Source organism: Mastacembelus armatus, chromosome 7 (assembly GCF_900324485.2).
Source record: "Mastacembelus armatus chromosome 7, fMasArm1.2, whole genome shotgun sequence".
Taxonomy (NCBI): Eukaryota; Metazoa; Chordata; class Actinopteri; order Synbranchiformes; family Mastacembelidae; genus Mastacembelus; species Mastacembelus armatus.
In genome coordinates, this window is record NC_046639.1 from 19,144,041 (window position 1) to 19,165,640 (window position 21,600).

At 41.8% G+C, this 21,600-nt stretch overlaps 1 protein-coding gene across 1 annotated transcript in view; it reads right to left on the reverse strand.

The window, feature by feature from the left end:
• Positions 1-3,380: 3,380 nt before the first annotated feature.
• skia (v-ski avian sarcoma viral oncogene homolog a) overlaps positions 3,381-21,600 on the reverse strand; it is a 65,307-nt gene continuing 47,087 nt past the window's right edge. Inside the window, exons 2-7 of the mRNA XM_026332143.2 lie at positions 11,897-12,013; positions 11,339-11,454; positions 10,522-10,820; positions 10,082-10,410; positions 8,181-8,411; positions 3,381-7,057 (exon numbers count right to left, since the gene is read on the reverse strand). Of these exons, the coding sequence (XP_026187928.1) occupies positions 6,869-7,057; positions 8,181-8,411; positions 10,082-10,410; positions 10,522-10,820; positions 11,339-11,454; positions 11,897-12,013 (1,281 nt within the window). The 3' untranslated portion in view covers positions 3,381-6,868. The remainder of the gene's footprint in view (positions 7,058-8,180; positions 8,412-10,081; positions 10,411-10,521; positions 10,821-11,338; positions 11,455-11,896; positions 12,014-21,600) is intronic.

Here is a 21,600-nt window from a genome sequence, read left to right on the forward strand (position 1 = left end):
CTCAGCCCACCTGGCTCACTGTGCTTCTTGCCCCATCAGATTTTGTCGCAACAACACTCAAGTGTTTCCAGCTCTCAGTAGTTTCTTGTTTGTTCTTTTCTGTACCAGTGTTTTATGCTTAAATTTAGGGTGTGTATGGAAAATATTACAGCCCTGTATTGTGTTGTTGTCATATTGGATTATTATTATTTTGTCCACTTTGTCTCACTGCATCTTTCTTGCATAAAAACATACCTGAAAGACATGCTAATGCTGATCCCACCATTCATTAAAAAAAATCTTCAAAATGTACTAAATGAATTAAACATGACTTAGTAATTGACTGTACATTAGAACCCAGCAGGAGACATGGAGGCAGAGTAAGACTGAGAGATCTGCAGAGAGACTCCAGAGACTAATGAGCTAACTGCGGGGCGTTCTTCCTCATGTGACTGCAGTAATTGGGTCAGTCAATAGTCCTGTGTGGTGCTGCTGCTGGTGCAGAGGAGCTGAGAGCTGTCTGACAGCCTGGCCCACACCACACTGACTGATCCAGAGAGCTGCCTCCAACCAGCCAACATCTGTTCACTTACTGTACAGGCGGAGCCACAATCACAATGCAGCCGCATTCGAGCCTTAAGGAGACAACTTTTCCCGTGGAAAGCGAAAAAAAAAAAAAAAAATCATTCGAGTTTTGCTGTTAGCACTGCTTAGTCATGCATTTTTCTGGGTCAATGGATTGACCTTTATCTCATTCCCAGTGCATTTTAAACAGTGTTAATTTTGGCTTTTGTTTAGTAGTGTTTAGATATGAAAGAATAAATTATTGTTATTCATTTCATTTGTGTTACTTTTAATTTTGGTAACAAAAACTAAAAAGACATTTATTTATGGATTTTTATTTTTTGTTCAACTTTAGTTTAAGGGCTGGGCACAGCAGGCCGAATGAGCACATCTCTTCCTACAGGGTCACAGAAACAGCAGCATTAAACCCACATGCACAACAAAGTAAAAAAAGGCAACACAATAGGGACAAAGAATGGCAGTATTTCACTTGTGTTGAATGCACAGGCAGCGCTGAAATCATTTCAGTAATACTGCAGTTTATGCAGAAAGCATGAAGTCCAGTTTGTGTGTCACAGCTGATGCTCTGATGTTTTTGTCTGACTGACAGTGAGACGAGTGACATGACTGTACAGTTTGTCATTTGGAGCCTGCAGGACATTTCCCTCAGGAGTTAGGTCACTGCAGATAAACACGTTCAGGAGGCCTCCTCAGTCCACCTGCAGGTTGATCTGACTACACACTGTCTGAGTCACGGTGCAGTTTCAAGGATGACAACTGAATATTTACCTTTGGTGTTGTCATGTGACAGACGTAAGCAATCTGCTGTTATTTGATTGTTATTCAGAGTGTCCTTCCTCTGCTCAGAGCAGTACAGCTGACGACGACAATGGAAAGTCCATCTCTTGGTTTTAGCATTTTCATTACTATCACTCATGTCGTTTACTTTACCAGCGATCATCTGTATTTTGCAAACAAAATAATGAGCTCAGGTCAAGTTGATGTGTGGTTATTTTTGAAACAGCAGGGACATAACTCCATGTGTACTGGATTGGTTCAAAGTTTTGTTCATGGTTCCACAGGAAAACTCCCAGCGGCTCAAGTCATGCCTGGCGTTTCTTCTGGGAGCACCAGACTGACATCTTTGGTTCAGGTTTACACGTTCCATCATCCAGCCACTTGATGCGTCACCATGTTCCTCTCAGGATGCAGTGGAATAATCTCCTTCATTTGTTTTCTGTTCTGGTTATGACCAAATAGTTGCAAAATTCCCAACATTCCCAACAGCTTCATATGTACATGCTGTTTAGTGTTAATTAGCAGTAATTAGACCATAGCAGACTTTTCCAGCTAACAATTTGTTGTGATGATGTTTTTGTGTGTCAGTGCAGCATCTCACAGCCTGGTTGTGGAGTTTATGGCTGAAATAGAACAGACGAAAGTAGCATCTCAGTCTGAGGAGCCTGCTGCTAACCTGAACTGTACACAAACGGCTGTGTAACATGGCTGCGTGTGTATGTGTGTACACACTAATGAATGTTTACATGAATTGCTGACAGGGCGTGAACCTGGGACCTAGAGTACATTCCTTTCTAGTTAAGTGTTTGCAGTCCATCTTTCCCTTTTTGCTGTTTTCACAGTAATTATGGTGGGTTTTCCAGCAGCTGTTCTAAAACCATATCTGTGTACATAAAGCAAATGAGAGGGTAAAAGGAGAAGAATGTTTAGTGTTGTTTTGGAACACTGGAAACTGGTCTCTGTGCTGCACTGGGTCAGCTCTGCATGTATTTCACTTTTTACCATCTGTATTATCTGACATAACACATTAATATATTTTCCATTTTGGTATGTTATTGTCTCAGAGTACCCAGCTGTTTTTATTTGCTGTTTTTATCCTCTGAATGCTGTAATTGGAGCCTGGGAAGCTGAAACCAACTTGTTTGAGATTTGTTTCCTTTGTCTTTGCAGCCCATAAATATTCGGAGCCTCAGAAGCAACAATGCTCATATTTGTCTGCACAAAACCTCTCCTAGTCATAACAAAATGAAAAACAAGTCTCACTCTTTGTAAGACCTCATCCTGAGCTCTCTGCTAGTGGTATCGATCATCTTTTCCCTCAAAGTTCTAGGAAATCCCCAATCATCTCCACTGTTTCTTTGCATGTTGGTGTGGTCAAGTAGCGGTTAGCTGTGGTGCTTCACAGCAAGAAGGTACTGTGTTTGAAAGCCATTCAACCAGAGTTTTTCGGGGGGGGTTTCCCTGTGTCTTCCTCCCACATTCCAAACGAATGCAGGTTAGATTAACTGGTGACTTTGGATTCTGTCTCTGACGATCCCCCAGAAACCCAGTGTAGGATAAGCAGCATAGATGATGGATGGCTGTTTCAATGAGGACTCAGTGTCACCCATATGGTAACACATTAGACTGCAAATTTGCCAGCACTGACAAATCAAGTCAAAATAATCCTGCAACATTAGAATAACGTCTGGTGGTATTGTTCAATTGCATTATGGGAGTTGTAGTATGTTTTTGGAACTGGAACCATAGTAATGGTTGGTCAGTTCATCAAACTTATGAGTCGCTTTGAGCCAAATTGTTAATTTAAATACAACTGAGAGAAATGTCTGTAATTTTCCTTATTCACAATTCTTAAAAAGCAAAATTAAAAATGGCACAAAGGCCCTTCCTTAGATAACAAATACTTAAGTTGAACTGTGATATTGTGTTATTGTAGTGACCTGAAGAAAAAAGAAAGCGCTCTGTCTGCAGTATGTGCAGGATAATAGGGTTTAACTTGTTCAACAAACAAACAAAAAATATGAAAGTGAGTCATTCAATCTGGACAAACAACTTTATTTCTGGTAATGCATCTATACACTGTACATTCAGTCACTGTAGTATATAAGCATAGCTATTTTCAAACATAATCTCATAAAGTCCTTTACTTTACAATATAGTCCGTGTCGTGAGAGAAGGGGAAGGGTGTTGTTGGAGGAGGGATGAGGAAAACGGCGTGAAAAGATGAGGGAAACGGGATGATAGATGAACAAGCCAAGCGTTTTTTGTTTTTGTTTTTTTTTCATACTGTATATGTGGCATTAATAAATGGGAACACTTACATTTACCTCTTACATAAAAATATTTCTAGAATTGTAAGGTTTATATAGTATTAGCAGCAGCACAGGGCTAAAAAGATACATGAGGATGAGGGGGAAACAATCTGCAAGTTGGCATAAACATACTGTAGGTCTGCTATCTGATACTGAACATACAGGTAAAAATATATGAACCGGTGAAAAAGTCATTCAATATAAAGACTCTACAGTAAAAAAAAAAAAAAAAAAAAAGAAATGCAACATGTTTATGTAGGGAATATTCTCTTACGCACTGCATGAACTGCTTTGAAACATCTCCGTTAAAACACAAAAATTCAAAAAAAGAAGCAAAAACAAGACAGCTATTGTAAGAAAAGATTTCTTTTTGTAAAAGGAAACACCATGTACATATATTATACAATATTGTAAATGAAAAAAATATTTACATTTGTAAATTCGTATTCAAATCGTCACACTGGCTAGTATTTGACTATTAATATGGATTGTTATTGCTGCTTTGCTGTCAATTATTTAGCAAAAGGATTCTTCTTTAGAAAACAAGATGTTGTTAAACAGCTTTTTTCGTTTTGCATGGGAGAGTGAAGAGCCAATGTCATTATTGTCTCCCTTCTTTTGTAGAAAACCATGAGTAAAAGTAAACTACATATAGGCTATCAACTCTTTTGAGTGTAAAAACAACTACAAAATGTACCAATTTTTAGGTCTGCCAAAGTTGCAGACACAGTGTCGTTCTGAGCCACATCAGTAATATTGGATAAGAAATGGGCTTTCAACATAATGCCCTCTTTATTATCCTCGACATGTTCGCCCCAGGACAAGTCAACAAACTGGGAATAAACAGTTAAGTCTTTATATACAACCCAAAGTAACAACTCACTGAAGCAAGTGGCTTTTCAAGAGCTTCTATAAAAATTGTTTCAACATGCATATCATTGATTTCAAATGAAAAAAAAAAAAAGCACTCATTCAAAAAAAAAAAAAAAGCCTTAAGCGTCTAGCATTTGTTCGGTTGTTCTCTGCACTGAAAAACAGTTTGTAAACTGGTTGGTTTTAGGAATACTGATAAAAAGACCTGCTGAGCCAGGGAGACCTGCTGAGCTTTTAATTTGAAACCTGCAAACAGGAAGTTGATGAGAGGCCCCACCTGAACAGCTTCATCATCAGTTTTCCTAATCTGGAAACCTTTCGCCCACATCCAGGCACTTGAGGTTGTCCAGCATTGCGTTTCTTTTTTTTTTTTTTTTCCATCTTTTGTTTTTTGCAAGTGTGAAGTTTTTTTTTTTCCTTCGGAACAATCTATGACTTGTTTTTTTTTTTTTGTTTTTTGTTTTTTTTGTTACTTCTTCCTCTTGTAAATAAGACAATTTGCTTTATATTGCATAACACAATAAAACCCTTACATGTACAGTATCAATGCCCAATAACTGACTATATGTATGGCAAACTTTCTCAAATTTCATGCATAAAGAAAATATGAGTTTTCTATTGAAAAAAGTGAACATAACAGACAAGCAATAAAATATCTCCACATTTAAAACATCAACAAACCAAAAGAAAATTAGCATTAACACCATGTACATTCTGATTGCATTGTACCCACTGTGTGATGGCAGATTTATGCCCTCTGCCTGGTGATTAATAACCGATTAATAACCCCGACCATGTGACTCTTTGTTCAGGCTCCTATAACTGTTCAGCTCACTGACATACAGCATGTTTTTAACAAAGTTTTTTTTTCCAATTTCGAGTTTTACCTGGGTGCTGGAGACACATTTTGCGTTAATTATAGGACCAAGATAAGAGAATGTGGTGCCAAAAAGCTTTCTAACAATCCCAGACTGCATCAGCAAGCAACAGGTAGAGCCTTTTTTTACTTTCCATTTATTTACAATACTTTGCCTTAAGAAAACAGAACAACATATTTATTCAAGATGCATATAATCAACAAAATGCTTACTGGTTTTATATGGTAGCAGTCATGTATAAGATGATGCTTTCAAAGTAAGATTGAAGACAATAGTGGGAGTACAATGCATTATAACAGTATTTTGTTATGACAAAGTGCGATTCATTATTGTAAAGTAAAAAAAAAAAAAACAACATATATTTACTGTATATTTACATACCTTAATTTAATTAAAATGAACATTTTCTGGTTCTTGCCAAGGGTGCTCCATCCAGCCCACTATGATTTTATAGAAGATGGTTCTTGTGTCAACTGCAGTTAAAACATGCCGACTCTCATCACTCAAACATTACAAGACAAGGAAAACAAGGCCACACTCACATCTGGAGCATTTTATCTTTAGAAGATAAAGACTTCCGGGTTTTGACCCAAATGTTAAAAAGCACATGAAATAAATGATTTCTTATAAAACAGTGACAGAATTAAAAGGTAGGTTGCTTAAATTTCAATTGTGATGCTTTTCCCCTAAGTGGACTGCGATGGCTTCCTGAAAGACCAACTAACCCACGGTGGCACTGTGGGGAAAGTTCATTTGCTTGTTTCGTTCATTTTCTAATTTATTTGTGTATTTTATATTTTCAAACTCCAATAGCACAAAGAAACAAAGAATGTCCTTTTTTTTTTTTAACATATCGCTATGTAGTCTCTTAAATAGCTTATAATGTCTTCAAAATCCTCTGTCTTCGTCTTGGTGAGGGACGGTGGTGGATACATGTTCGGGGGATGTGTGGGACAAGTAGGAGCCCTGCCCCCCTGGTGGCAACACCTCTCAACAGCTGTGTATCTCTGATATGATCATCTTTTCGCATTTCCTATCACAGATGCCTGTCCAATAGTCTCACCTCATTTTTCTGTCAGAAAACACACAGGCACACATATTTTGTGCTATACATCTGTTTTCCTTCCTCTCTTGCGATCCAGTTTTCAGTTCTGAGTTTGGAAGGTGCAAGTCAGTGCTTGGTTTAGGGATGCGTGCTTCCTCGTTGCAGCATTACACTTTGCTGTTTTTAGTCATTTTCCAAGGAAACTAATCACTTGACTTTTGATGGATGCAAGTCCTCTCTGTCTCTGGTCAGAGGGTGAGAGTTTTTTCTTTTTGTGTTATGGAGGGTGAGCATGATGGGCAGTGGTGTGAAGTGGCCAGCCCAGGACTCCTGGGTGTGCTTGTTGTCCAAGTTGGGCAGATGTTGCTGGGGATCATGGAGTCAGGGGGAATGGTTGAGCCGTCAGATGGGCTGCTGGATTAGTTATCAGCTAGGTGGTCCTTGGGTGTCCCTTCCTTGTCACTGTCGGATTTGGGCCAGAGTTGCTGCTGTAGTTCCTTTACTACCCTCTCCAGGTGCTCCCTGGCCTCCCGCTCCTGCAGCAGGTCAGCTCGGAGCTGCTCACGGTCAGCCTCAGCGTGCTGCAGCTTCATCTGCAGGTCCTCAATCTGGAAAACACATGGGAGAGAACTGCTGAAATCATACAGCAGAGCAGATCTGACTGCAGGAACATGAAACTGTTTCATTCATGTGCCAGTTTACATGCTACAGAGCGTTACCATAACTGCTTTTTCATTTTTAATTTTAAATTGTAGCTACTAAATAAAACAAAAACCTTAAAAAACAGAGATGGCTCATGTTTTCATCATTGCAGAAAGAATTAACCCTAAATTACATGGGTGCCACAATATATTGTCAAAGTATTTTTAACATTCACAACACTGACTCTGCAGTGAAAAAAATTCCGTTGGATGTCCTGAGACATAAATGCTTGCAAGAGGAGAGTCTTCCCCACTCAATCTATGTGCCCAACAGAATGAGAGGGCAGAAGTTGGAGTGCTTCTATTAAATTCAATCCCTCTTTGTCCCTGCAGTGTTAAAGTTACTTGGTCTGTTTTTCAAACCACTGGGCTAAAAACCACCATCTCCTGTGTGAAACAAGACACATATTTTATTTTATTTCTGTAAACCTGCCATTTTTACTGTCCAAGGTCCAGGCTGCAGCAACATAAATGTCTAAAACATTGTTCTTAATGACAGCCTTCCAAGGACGACTGCAGTCTCTGCAGAGAGGCACACAGGCACAGCTGGAGAGCATAACCTCCCTCTTGTTTTGTCTAATCTGCATTTCCCATGGTGCCTGAGGGAAGTCGACATCTCTTCCTGTTTCCTTTCAGTGGGGGACTTATCAAATGTCTGTACACTTGGAACTACACCCATTTATTTTTGACTGTGGAAGAGGAAATGTGATTTTTTTTTTTTTTCTTGCCTTCTGCTCTGCTGACGTTGTCAGTGTTCGAAACAGTGAAACCATGAAATGCTGCAATTACTCACAGGGTGTGGACATAATCGTCTAGACTTTCTACCAGCACATTTACACACACTTGACTGTGTCTGTCTACATGCACAGCCTTGCTCGGCTTCATTTCTACCTGTGTTCCATGTTTCTCAAATGTATCATCAACAGATTCATTACGTTTGAGCTCATCTTTAACAATTTTAGGCCCAAAGTAAGATTTGAAACCAATCCTGAACCTTTCACAAGCTATGTCAACATGTCCGCTAACCGACCTGTGCTGAGTATTTTGCGCGAAGGCGTCCGGCCTCGCAGCCTTTGTCGCAGACCCTCAGCTGTCGGGCCTGCTCCAGCTCCCGCTTCAAACGCATCCGCGACTCGTTTGCTTCCTTCATCTTCTTCTCGCTCTCAGCCCGCAGACGCTCGATTTCCTTCCTCAGGTTTCGCTTTGCCTCGGTCGCTTCCCGCAGCTTCTCCTTCTTCGCCACCCGCAAGAATTCCAGCTCCTGGGAAAAGGAGAAAGTAGAGGTTAACACTGAAGAAAAGTTATATTATAATAATATATTACATAACAGCAACATATCATTGAACAAATGAAACACCCCTTCGTGCTGATGTAATCATTGTGTGCACCAGTGAGTAGATCTAGATCTGTCCAAGAGCGGTAACTTGTGACAGTAAGCTGCAGTGTCTATGTCAGTGTTTACACTGAGCCAAGTCAGGGGTTAGGGCAACATGTGGGCTGACACAAGTGAGGTTTCCTTCCTCTGAATCACTGAAACAGTGTAAGTATGTGTGTGTTGTAGTAACACACCCATAGTCTTCTCATGGGAACTTAGCAGTTAAGACAAGCATGTCAGTCGACGAGCTTTGTTGGTTCCTACAAAGAAGGGTGAAAGAAACAATCCCCATCCACACCCTTTACTCTGTGAGGGATTTACATAAGAACTCTTTCAGTACCATCAGGGTTAGTGTTAGTTCAGCTAAACGCAGCAGGAATCACACAAGTATGTTGGTTTAAAGTAAGACTACAATTCATTTAGATTGTAGGTTAGGCACATCAGTGCTGCTCCTCTAATCACCTACAGAAAGTGAAAGTGGTCTGAAATCACATTTGTTTTCCTATGGAGGCATTTTGTGTTTGCTACCCCACATCGAGTCCTTCGTCTGCAATTTCTTGTTGTCAGTCCAGGACCAAAAATAAAATAAAAATGGAAGTCTGGCCTTTCCCTTTGCAGCAACATCCACTGTCATTATTATCACTTGCCAACTCATGTTAATTTCACTGATAGTCCACTTCTGCATTCTGATGCATAATCTCGAGTAATTTTTACAGTTTGCCAACTTTGAAAAGTTTCTGTCTAGTCTCATTTCAAAAGACTGAACCTTTGTGATGAGGCGCTTGGGGAAATCCCATTTTCTCAGCAATAATGGGAACAATTAAATGAATACAGACACTTGATCTCCAGGGTTAAAGATCTAAATACAGATATCACTGATATGTGGCTGTTGCTATGAGCAACAGAGGAAGCGTATTTGTAAGTCATTATTTGTTTACTGTGTGTGTGCTAGTCAATTGTTTGCCAAACACAACCAGCTTCTGTATAGAATTACATAGACACACTTGACTGACTGGCAGCCTTGAATGACACAGAGGTTACTTTGGGTTAAACGGCTCCTGTATGTGGTAGACATGAAAACACATTCAAAATCCTTTTAAACTCTCTTAAACTGGGAAAGTTGTTTTAAGGCGAATGGAAGTCGAGTAGGGTTCACGTCAAATGTTGTCTCAAGTTAGTCCAACTCTACTTTTTTTTTTTAAAGCCTTTGTCCTTTTATTGCAGGAATTTGAGGAAAGTGTTAAAATCAGTCAATTCAACATTTGTCATGTGATCTGAGTGTAAGTCAGCAGCTCTGTGTGCTGGCTTTGGAACAGCTGGAAGGTGTAATTTTTTTTATATTTATTGTTAATAATATGATCACTCTAATACTAATGAGCAGTTTCCCTGTGCTTCTGCTTTCTGTGCCAGGCTCGACTGAACACATCTCAGTCTTAGCTCTGTGTCCTTAAGGCGCACATATAAAAGTTGTATCACTTGGCACCAGTAAAGATGCTAAACAAGTAATTCCTGTTCAACGCCAAGATATTCTTACAATGACATGAATGGAATTCTACCTGCTGGAGGCTGCGTTTAGCCTGCAGGGCTGATCCCAGCTTCTCCTCCTGCTTCACCCTCATTTTAACAATCTCATGCAGAAACTTCTCCTTCGACTCTTTGGAGTCAAGTCCGCTGTCCAGTGCCTGTCTCAGGCTCTCTAGCTCAGACTCCAGCCCCAGCTCCGAAGGAATCACAGGGACTGGGAAAGTCACAGCTGCAGGGGCGACGCCCTCCACCGACGTGACAGTGCAGATGGAGCCTTGGGTGCATGGAGAGCTCAGATCCTTGGCTGAGCTACTGGATGAGGTGAAAGATGGTGATGACAGGGAGGACAGGGATGAAGTGACTGTTGGGAGAGACAAGGGAAAGAAGAGAGGATGTTCTAGGAGTCTTGTAACGAACCACATAAAAATGAATTTGCACAGTTCTAGTTGCTTTGATTGAGTTCTGTCCTTACATTCATCACGGCTCTCTACTTCTATCTCCACCTCAGAGTCTTTGTCCTCCTGAGCTGGTGGGAGCATGCTGCCAGAGGAGGGTGGAGGGCAGGAAGCCTCTGGGGCTGGGGGAGGGAGCTCCCCTGTGGCTCTTCTCTTGCGAGGCCTGGAGTTGGCACCCTCACCTGGGGGCTCCCCTCCACTTGGATGGGAGGTAGTGGGTACTGACGGGGACATGGGCCCCACCTTTCCCAGGGGCAGCGGTGTGAGGGCGACATTGGGGGCCACAGCATTCTCTAGGCTCTTGTAGTTGTAGAAGCTAAGAAGAGACAAGACAGTTTAATCACATGTCTCATGATGTTTACATGCAAATAAGGGTTTCTTTAATAACAATAGCTGAATTCTGCATGCAAGTAAACAAAGCAAATACGGTCCACTCTAACAAACCAGGCTAGAGAAATGTTCAAAGAAAGTGCCTGCAGCTCTTTCCTCCCACTTTAAGAGAAATTGGGCCAGATCAACTGTGATATGGTGCAGCCTGCACAGGCAGCACCATGCCAAGTGGGTGCCTACAGTATGTGTGTCAAATGAGTGTGAATGGTGGCGTGTGGGAGGCTGTGGTACAGTCAGACTTGACCCCTGTGACACCAACCCACCCAGACAAGTGAGAGAGCATGCTGGGAGCTCAATCGGACCGAGCTGTACAAAATGGCAGTCATCTCTCGCAGAAAAAAGCTTTTGTTAGAGTGCAGAGATTTAATTTGTAATTTTCCTTTTGAAGCCAGTTAAATTCTTTTTGCTTCGATTTTGGATCTGGTTGTCATGTGCAGGGCTCACCTGTCTCTCAGCAGGGCCAGGGGGTGATTAGAGGGCTCCTTATCACCAGCAGAAATGTGGGGGGACCAGGGCCTGAATGCTGAGGGTCTCTGTCTGGGTTGGATGCAATTGAGCCCCTGAAGAAATTAAGTGATAACATAGAAAATACAAGTCAAAAATTTTGCAGGCTTTTACATGTAGTCTATTGATCAAAGGGTCTGAATACACCTGTTGCCGTAAGTGATCATGCTTATGTGTTATGTGACTCTAGAGGCGTCTCTATGAAGATTAACAGTTTGAAACACGTATATCTCCGTAGTAGATGTTTTAGGGAATGTCGAGGATATCCATCATTACGTTGTGGTTATATTCTGTTACGCTAACTTTGCTCCATCTCAGCAAGTGAGTCCACGGGGCTCGGGACTTCTGCAGTTTCCCCGTTACCACCGCTTGCCAAGTCTAAATTTAAGCGCTATCCTCGTCTGAAAACTTCTGTATAATATTACATGACATCTCATCTCATGGGCCATGCAACATTATCATCAACCACATCGCCTTCCTGAGCTTAGCGACACCAACCTTATTAGAGGAGGACAGCGACTGTAGCCAGTCATGTTGCTTCTCTTTGTCAGTCAGCAGGGACTGCGTTGGGAAGTCTTCATGTTTGGCCCTTTTGATCGGGATGGGATCAGACGTCTAGAAGGAAAGAAGGAATATAAAAAAACAAGAAGGTTACTCTATTATAAATTCAGAAATCACAATTTTAGATTGTGCACACACAATCCCTTTAGTTTACAAGCCTGAAAACAATCTGTACTACTTTAAACAGGTTTGAATGTGCAAACACATGCAGATTGATTATTTCCCATGTGATGTAAATGCACCACATGTTGCTCACTTGGCAGCTGGCTAAGGGCTGTTGCACTAAAATGTCAGTGAACTGAAAATGCTTCCAATAGTGTCAGACAGGCCAATAATGGTGTGTGTGCCAGAGGTGTCTGATAACTGGAAGTGTGAGTGTGTTTAAATGTAGATGTGGTGTTGACTTTGTGTGGACTGTATGTGTGTGTGTGTGTGTGTGTGTTTGTATGGATGGGGAAGTTGTTTTAGGGTTACTAACTTGCACACACACACACACACACACACACACACACCCACACACCCACAAATCAATGTTACGGCAGTGTGTCACACACTTGCCACACAAAGAGCCCAATACAGCTAGGTGTGTTTGCTCATGGGCAGCCAAGAGAGGAGGCAAGAGGTGACTGGGGCAGTGTGTTTCTGTGTGTGTTTTGTGTATTTATTTGTCTGTCAGACACAGATATACCCATACAGACAGACAAGTAGGGATTTGTTTCTCTTCCCCCCGTTAGGCTGGCTCTGTGGCTATGACCTCAGCCTCTCCACGCTGTGGCTGTCACTAACTGCCACACAAACACACACAAACTGAGCAACTGCAATGCATTCTGGATTGAAAGAGAGACTAGCCTACTTTATATGAGTCTTATGTAGGAAATATGCTAGAAAAACCGTTTATTCCTGTGTCTGGATTTATAACACCGAAGTACTTTCTTTCCAAGGATCTTTCAGACGACATGATCTTACAGATACGCCGTTAAATACGGACATAAATATAAAATGGGAAGTTTTTTTTGTGGTCTGCATTTTGTCACTGTGTCTGTGTGGGTTTTCTCCTCCACAGTTGGTTGGTGACTCTAAATGTCCCATAAGTGTGAATGTGAGTGTGTTGCATTCGAGTGCAGGTCTGGTCTGCCTCGCTCAAACCAACAATATTTCTAGATGGGATATATGTATTCACTCAGACATGGACTCGCAGTCTCAAATTCTTTCTCTGACAATCTACCTCATAAATTCAGAGTTCTGCCAGTGAATTGTCACAGTGTGCAGGTGTGGGCAGAAGTCGCCGTCTCACACACCCCCTATGTGGTGTCAACAGGTGGTTATTTGTAATGGGGTTAGATGCTCTCTCATTGCCTGTCTTAATTGGCACTGTGTCAAGCTATTTTCCATAGCATCAAGTGCCACTGCTTCTATGACTAGGACTATTCTTTTCGTGATGTTAGACGAGACTATCTCGTAAGTAAGAGATTAGTGCCTGCAGATAAGCCCAGAGAGTGGTTTACCACTTGCCAGCACCACAGCTCTCTATCAGAGTAGGATCTGACCCTGCTAATGGGTCAACAACTGAGCTTGTGGGGTTCAGTAGGCGGGGCTTCAGGGAGGGAAAACATCTACATGTCTAGATAGGTGAACAATGAGCCAGACTGGGAATTCCTATTTTGTAAATGTGGCTTGGTGGTGTCTGTGGCACAGGATCCCAAAGGCCCCTGGGCTAATTTGAGGGGGTCCTGTGCAAAAATGAAGAGTGGCATAATTTGACTATAATTAGATTTGCTTGGAATTATTTCATTAGAATGCATCGTATCTTCCCTTTGGGGTCCCTGGAATTATCCATATTTCCTTCTATCCATCATTCATTTTCTGACACTTACGCAGGGCTGGGTTACAGTGAAAATCACTTTGGTGGCTGGCAACCAGTCTTGTTCTTTTAATCACTGCCCAAAGCTCATGACCACAGGTGAGGGTTGGAATGGAGATCGACTGGTAAATCAAAAGCTTTTCCTTCTGGCTCGGTTCCCTCTTCACCACAACAACCTGGCTTAACATCTGCAATTCATGAAGTCAACCCCTTCTGCCTCTCAATCTCTCGCTTCATTTTAACCTATGCTGTGGAACAAGACCTAAGTCTAAATTAAATGGGGATTAAACATTATGAATGGGGGTCTGTGGCTGAGGGTGTCTGACATAAAAACATGGGAAAACCTCCTCTGACAGATGGATGCGTGCACATTCATACACATGTACACTGCTGATAAGCCCTTGACTTACAAGGTGGAGTCACTTCAAAAACAAACAAAAATGTCTGTGTGTGTATATGCCTTTTTATTGTTGTGTGGACAAAGTCATTACAGACATGATATTTTAGGACTGTGGTCTCCACAGTTTCAGTGGGCTGTTTGAGGATTCAGGTTAGAACCAGGTTTAGTTTTAGGTTTAGGGAAGAGGGACTGCATCATGTCACAAAAATAGAAGTACAAGTGTGCGTGTTTGTGAGTGTGCATTTGTGTGTGTGTGTGCACATGCATGCACTTTGCAGCCCACCCTCTTTATGATCCGGTGTGGATTACACAGCATAGACAGGATGTCACACTTCTAAGATAAGATTTTCCGATTAGCAGTGGTGTGTGTTAGACGTGCTGTCTATGTACTCAGCTACAACACATTGCACTCAGAACATGACACCTCATAATATCTGTACACTGGTATCACATGGGTATAGTATTATATAGTATAGTATCTTGGGGATGACACTAGCCTTTTTTTTTTTAATTAAAAGTCAAATATCATTTTATTATCCATGCGTTGAAGTGAAGAACTAGTGTTGCTCAAGCAGCGGCACAAAATATCAGAACTGGACCGTTGAAAGAAATATCTGTCAAATGCTAATTTACAGCCCCTTACTTCACACAAGGCAGCTAGGAATATCCCCTGCATGAGAAACTCATGAAACCTCAAGTCATGGGGCAGCATATGTGGAAATGGTGAGAGTGGCAGGCTCGTCTCAGCTGCCGTAGGGGGGCCCCATGCAGGGATCCGTATGAGCACGTGTCTGGGCAAGTGGATGTGGGTGTATATGTTTGTTAGTCTTGCTCTGTGTGTGTGTGGCAAAGACAGGATGGGTGGGGTGATAACAGCCTTCACGGTTGAAGACTGTCTGTGCCTTTTGAAACCTCCAGTTTCAGAACACTTCCTCTGTCTGCAGGCCATTGGTGTTAGTCAGTGAGACAAAAAGCTATGAATAGTATTTGTGAACAATGTACAGTACTGGATTTCTTAATGCTTGTACCTTGGTGAAATCATCTTTGCTGCTTTGTATTTTTGTAATCTTAAAAGGCTCTTTGTGTCTCGCTGCCCTGACAACCCTGCAAGGGATATTTATGGAGGTAAAAAAAAAAAAAAAAAAAAAAAAAAAAAAAAAGCTTGATTCTACAGGTTCAGGGCTTCCATGTCAAGGACAGTGAAATAAATGTGCATTAGACCACAAAGTACAAATCCAAGTAGCTCATGTTTGAGGAGGAATCTATGGATAGACTTACATAACTGTTACAGCAGAAAGGCAACAGAGGAAGTGAAACTTCTGATTAAAATGGATTTTGTCACATTTTTACTGCGTTGACCTTTAAGCAGTTAAATAATAAGTTTCTTTATGAGCTCCACAGCTGTGGACATTCTGAAATACTCTTGAAGATCTGTAGTGTTCCCACTGTGGGGAGGCACAGCTAAAAAAAAAACCAAAAAAAAAAAACCTGAAAGAATCCATGAGATGTTCCAAATCAGCTGTACTTTTTGGAGACACACTGAGTTCTTTATTCTGTTGTACCTTTTTTTAACAAACCAGAAGGGCTGTTTCTGTTAGCTAGTAAACTGAGGAAACAAAGGTCACAGTGGGCTACAAATGAGTTAGTCAGGAGAGAGTTCATGGAGAGGTTTTGTACAGCTGAATAAACTCCATCCACTGAGTTGCTGAGAGTAGAAAATGACAGACTGGAGAATAGTCCAACAAAAAAAAAAAAAGAAGATTAATTCATTTCTATTTAGGTTCTGCTTAATTAGAGATACGAGCAGTCAGATAAAGCAACCAATTTAGTTTACTTCTGTTGAATTCTGCTGAGAGGATGCTCATCCAGAAACAAGCTCCAGGCTGAGGAGTAACTCGTAACTTAGGAAGGTTTTCGTGCAAGAAACATGCAGAGACCTTGTAGTGTTCAAAATAGGAGTGTTGCCAAAAATAAAGGCCACCAGATCCTTCCAGCTTTGACTGGAGATGATCTTGTGACAGTAACTCAGAATCTGTTTCTTGACATAATCTGCCATCCCATCTATCCCCACCACCTCACCACCCCACCCCACCCTGTGTTATTTCTTCTGCCACTCCCCTCCTCTCGCTATCGACCTCAGACCCTCCACCCCACTCCATTCGTCTATCTGTCTGAGTGCATTTCCTGTGTCATAGATTACAGGATGTCCTCTACAAACATGCAAGATTCCAGTTGCAGAGAAAGCAAGCAAGCAAAATAAGTGTGAGAGAAACTGCAGTAAGCCTGGCTAAACAAAGTGTCCTGGGCTGAAACTGTTACCCAGGACAATCTCATGTAGAGACAAAAAAGCTTGTAGTGGTATGGTGTTTAACAGGTTACCAAAGCCTACATCCCCCCCAGACTACGCTAAGATGAAAGAGCAAACAAGCTGTTTTCTTTGCTCTTTCTTTACACAGGAGGGTGAACGGAGCCGCACCCTGCCTCTGACCTGACTTTGGCCTCACTGCATGTCTTACTGAGGGGCCTATAGTTGTGGAAAGGGAGGGGCCCTTCCTGAAAGCAAAGTGTGAGCTTAGTTCACCTCAAAAAGCATCAGCCACAAAAACACAACATATGCTGGGAAACAAACAGGTGACAGACAACATGTGGTTCCACTGTTTATGCATTAAAAACCCTGACCGGGGACACTCAGGTTCGAGGCTGAATTCATTAGCTGCTGGCCTTGGAGCAAACAAACCAGCTGTAGGTAGCACTTTAGATTCCCCTGAGGTCTGTGCAGGATTTATGTCTGCTGAATTGATGCAGATCTGCGAAGGTGAGCTGTGTTGTCTGAGTTTTGACCACCTGTTTATGCAAATTTCTCAGCCACGATGACATTTACTCCTCTCCCTGTAACTTTGTTTAAATGTGTTCGTGCAAACATACAGACGCCAAGGCTGCTCGCTCAAGTGAGATTCCTCGACTCTGTGTTTGTGGGTTACATAGACACACACACATACACACACGCACGGCTCCAATTTTAGCCACTAGTTCATCCCACCATCAGCTCTTTGGCTGACGAGTCACAGAGAACAATGGGGCCTCTGTGTTCAATGAAGTAAATAGCAAAAACACTTTACATAGCTACTATCACACTAATGCAGTGCGGCACCGCAAAGGATCAGATTAATGTTATTATTCAGAAGTCTGGTTCTCAGTCATGCTGAGGCACAGCTCTGACTTCAAGATGAACTGGTTTGCTGACTACACTGGAAATTACCTCATCTAATATTCACTTTGATACAATGAAAAGTAATTTCTCCAGTGCTCAGCACATACGGAAAGTAAGGTATTTATTGGCATCATGTTCGGAATTAGGAAAAAGCAAGTGTTAACTTGTTGAGCACAGCCTTTAGGACTCAGACGGTGACACCTGCCAGGCAAAAACACAGGACTGTGTGCATGTGCATGTGTCTGTGGCAGATAAATGGCAGGTAGGTGTATGTAGAGTGAAGGCCCCAGTGGTACCTGCCTGTACCACCTCTCCCCACATAACCCATCATTTATCCCATTTGCAGGGAAGCTCCTTCTGCATTCCCCTGCTACTTGAAAGAAAAACAAAAGGACAGTTTGTTTCCACCTTCGTAGCCAAAAACAGCTTCTTCTCCTTACACAGTATGCAAACTCTCCTGTCACCTCCCAGCGGTTTCCAGGACGGACGCTATATTGCTGCAGAATTGATTTTCCAATTCCATCTTATTTCAACATTTACATTTGAGAATTTTTTTTTTTTTCCAGAAAATTTTATGGCAGAGTCTGCTGTTCCTGAGGTCTCTGCTTCCAGGAAAGGTCCAGAGGGGCTCGCAGACAAAACAGAGCACAAACCTCCCAGAACTGCTGTCACCAACTAGGCTAAAGGTTAAACATGTGCAAGCAACTCATACCAACAACTGCCAGAAAATGTATTCCCCCAAATATGTAATGAAATGAGTCTGCGCTTAAGTCAAAAGACTGTAAAAAGATCTTAAATCATTCATGCTGTTTTTGGTAGTGACCAAAATGTTTGCATAGCAGCACGTATAAATATCTGACCACACACATTTCTCCTGTTTCTCTTGATGTCCGCTCTGTGCGGTTACAAAATCTGTAACAGTGAGGCCTAATCAGTCCCCCGGTCCCAAAGGGACAGCATCATCAGTGAGACAGAGGGAAGGACAGTGAGGCAGAGCAGGGAGGGGAAAAAAAAGGCAACGACGGGTTGAAGACGGGAACAGAAACGTAAGAAGAATAAACAGTTTTGTGGCAAAGGATCAAGTCAGAACAGAGGGAAACAGTCGGACAAACAAACAGCAGATTTCTCAGATAAAACTCCTGCACATCCAAAAGCGAATGAGGACAAGCAGCTTTACTTTCAGCTAAATCACCACACATCTATCTAATGGGTCTTAAAGGTGACGAGGTTCAAAGATGTTTCACAACTTCAGTTAGAGCATGAGCTGCTACATGACAGCAGGGACATATGCATGGAAAAAAGAAAGAATAATGAGCAGGAGGGCAACAAACAACTTGTACCACAGGCCACTGCTGCCTGGGGGCCCTGCAGAACACACACATAAACACACACTCAGAAAAGAAGAAGGAAAGGGAAGAGATTGGGAGGTTTGGGAAGGGAGCAGGGTCTCCATTTCCTCTCACCAAATTTGCTTTGGCAACTCTTTCCGTGGGAATGGTAAGAGACCCGCTCTCCTCAGTCGGTGAGAGCCAGAGATCGGCCCACCGAGGAGACGGAAAGCTCAAAAACATAAGATGGAGATGGGGGGTGGGGGTAAGTAAACACAGCTGGACATTTCCATAGCTTTTCCTTTTCCATCACTTTCTTTTTGCTGTTTTTGAAGGGATCAAATGCTAACATTAACATACTACACAGATACAGTACAGTGTTAATACCAGCATGTGCAAAAATAATTCAAAACCAATAACATTTCTATACTGAACCTTGACACATTAGGTCTGGAATTTACACTGTTTTTGAGGCTAAGTATTTAGGAATTAAAACAGATGATATACAAAATAAGAAGGATCCATAAAATGCCTTTCTTAGGAATGGTGGATAGGATGTGTACAGGTCAACACTGCAGTGTAAAATAAACCTAACGTCGCTGTTATTTATTGGTTTAAAATGGTTTGTCAAATGTATATATGTATATTTATCATGCACACTGCAGTAGCTTATATCACAACATACAACATATTAATGGATTCTTATATCGATTTTATAATAAGTAATAAATCAGCGTTATAATTTTGAATATGATAACGATTGGCATATTTAATTGAAGGCCACATTTCAACAAAGTGAAAAAATGTTCTTTATGAAGTTGTTGTTTATGTCTGCAGTTTTGCTTTTAGAGCAGATAAAAAAAGAATTTTAATGTCCTATTTATGATCTTAGACAACAAATGTTTTAGAGCCATCTGAAAGCAGACTAATTCAATTTGCTCAATGTTTGGTGTATAGACTAATGGACACTCTCCATTGATCTGGGTGTGCGAGTGTGCATGCATGCACTTCAGATTGTGTGTCCAATCTCACATATGGACATCTGAATGCTTAGGGGTTCAAATATTAGATGACAACACATACTGTTTGTGATGCTGATGCACATCATGACTTTAAGGTTCACAGTGTTTCTTATAGTTTGTGAGGCTTATAGCTCAGTTTACACAGCTCTTTACAGTCTGACAAAGGCTGCGATCATCCAGGAAGTTCAATACCTGAACTGTGAAATAGGAGGGAACAGAGGATTTCTGCTTACAGTCTGTTTACACTCCTTGTAAATGTTGCTATTTTGATGGAAGATGGTTGTAGCAAGGCACAAGTGAGGAGGAATCTGCTGATAGTTCTTGTTCTTTGCATTTCTCAATAAGCTACCCTGTTTTAAAGGAGGCCAGATGTGAATTATAGTTAACGAGGGGAGGAGTGAGTCTGCGTGTGGAGGATCAGGGAATGCGGAGCATAGGGCATATTACTGCTTGCAGTGTAACGTGCCCTAAGGTTGAGGTTGCTTGTGAAAGGGTTAAGTCGCATGGCTGAGCAAATATATAAATCACACTGGGGTGTGTGCAGGTGTGTGCGTGCGTGTGTGTGTGTGGACATGATGCTGCTGCCAGGTGGTGGGGCGGGAGGGAGTGTACTCACACACACACACACATTTTGGCAGGTGGATTTTTCAAGTTTTACTTATGGGCCACTGGAACACCAGCAGCAGTTTCAGGTAACCCAGTCCACGCTGCACTGCAGGACGTCTTTACATGTGCTGAACTCGCCAAGAGTGCTCTGCAAACATGTACACACACAAACATGCAATTTTGCACACTTTCTCAAAGTCGCACTGACTTAAACACACATACGGACAAATAAATATAATCGGTGAGCGGAGGTGAAGAGACAGGCCATAATGAGAAATCACATCCCAGCACCTAAAACAACCCTGCAGACCTGCACTAACATGGACACCCCAGGCAAAATAGGTGACTGGTTGGGCTCACCCTGTCTCACGTCCCTTGAACATACAGTTTTAATGCAAGAAGTTTTCACTAATCTAAAAACTTGATGGCAGGTGTAGGGACTTCCTACAATGGGACAGAAGATTAATGGTTTGCCATATTGTGAGTACATTGCGTGTCCCTGTACCGGCGGTTTGCTTTGCGTGGGTTCTCCTGTCAGAGCGGAGGAAGTGGGGGATTTGAGCAAGGGTGGGGGGGTTTGCAGTCAAATCCTGTCTCATCTTACAGGCATCATTACGCCTGCTAAAGCTGCATCCCTGGAGCCTTCCACTTCCAGGGACCAGGAGAGACCACCAATTATGGTCTTAACCTCTCTCTTGCTCTCTCTGTCTCTCTCTTGCTGTCACCTATAGCTGCAGGGGGGTGGGTGTATAAAGATGCTGCCTCGTGGGAGACTTTGAAAGCCCACCGCCTTTACAGACATTGTCTGCTAAACTGGAGTATGACAGTGTTCCTCCAGCCTAGAGCCATCTGTAGTTCAACGCCACAGTCGGCTACAATGCATCATAAATAATACAAAATTCCATTATGACATCTTAAATTTTTATTGTAAAGCTCCACTGAGCAAGGCATGAATAAGGAAACAGCACTCCTGCCATGGCTATTGACAGAAATATAGTGGTTTGATGAGACATAAAGGTAAACTGTAATATTTTTTGAATGTTCTATACAACTTGCAATAATGTTTCGTCTCAACCAATTCCAAATGTTAAATTTGTCCTATTGTACTTCAAATTGTACTGATTAAAGACATATCACATATGATATCTACACAACATCATATATCACTATTGAATAGCATAAAGACCAAATTCCCATTTGGCTTTAAATTCCC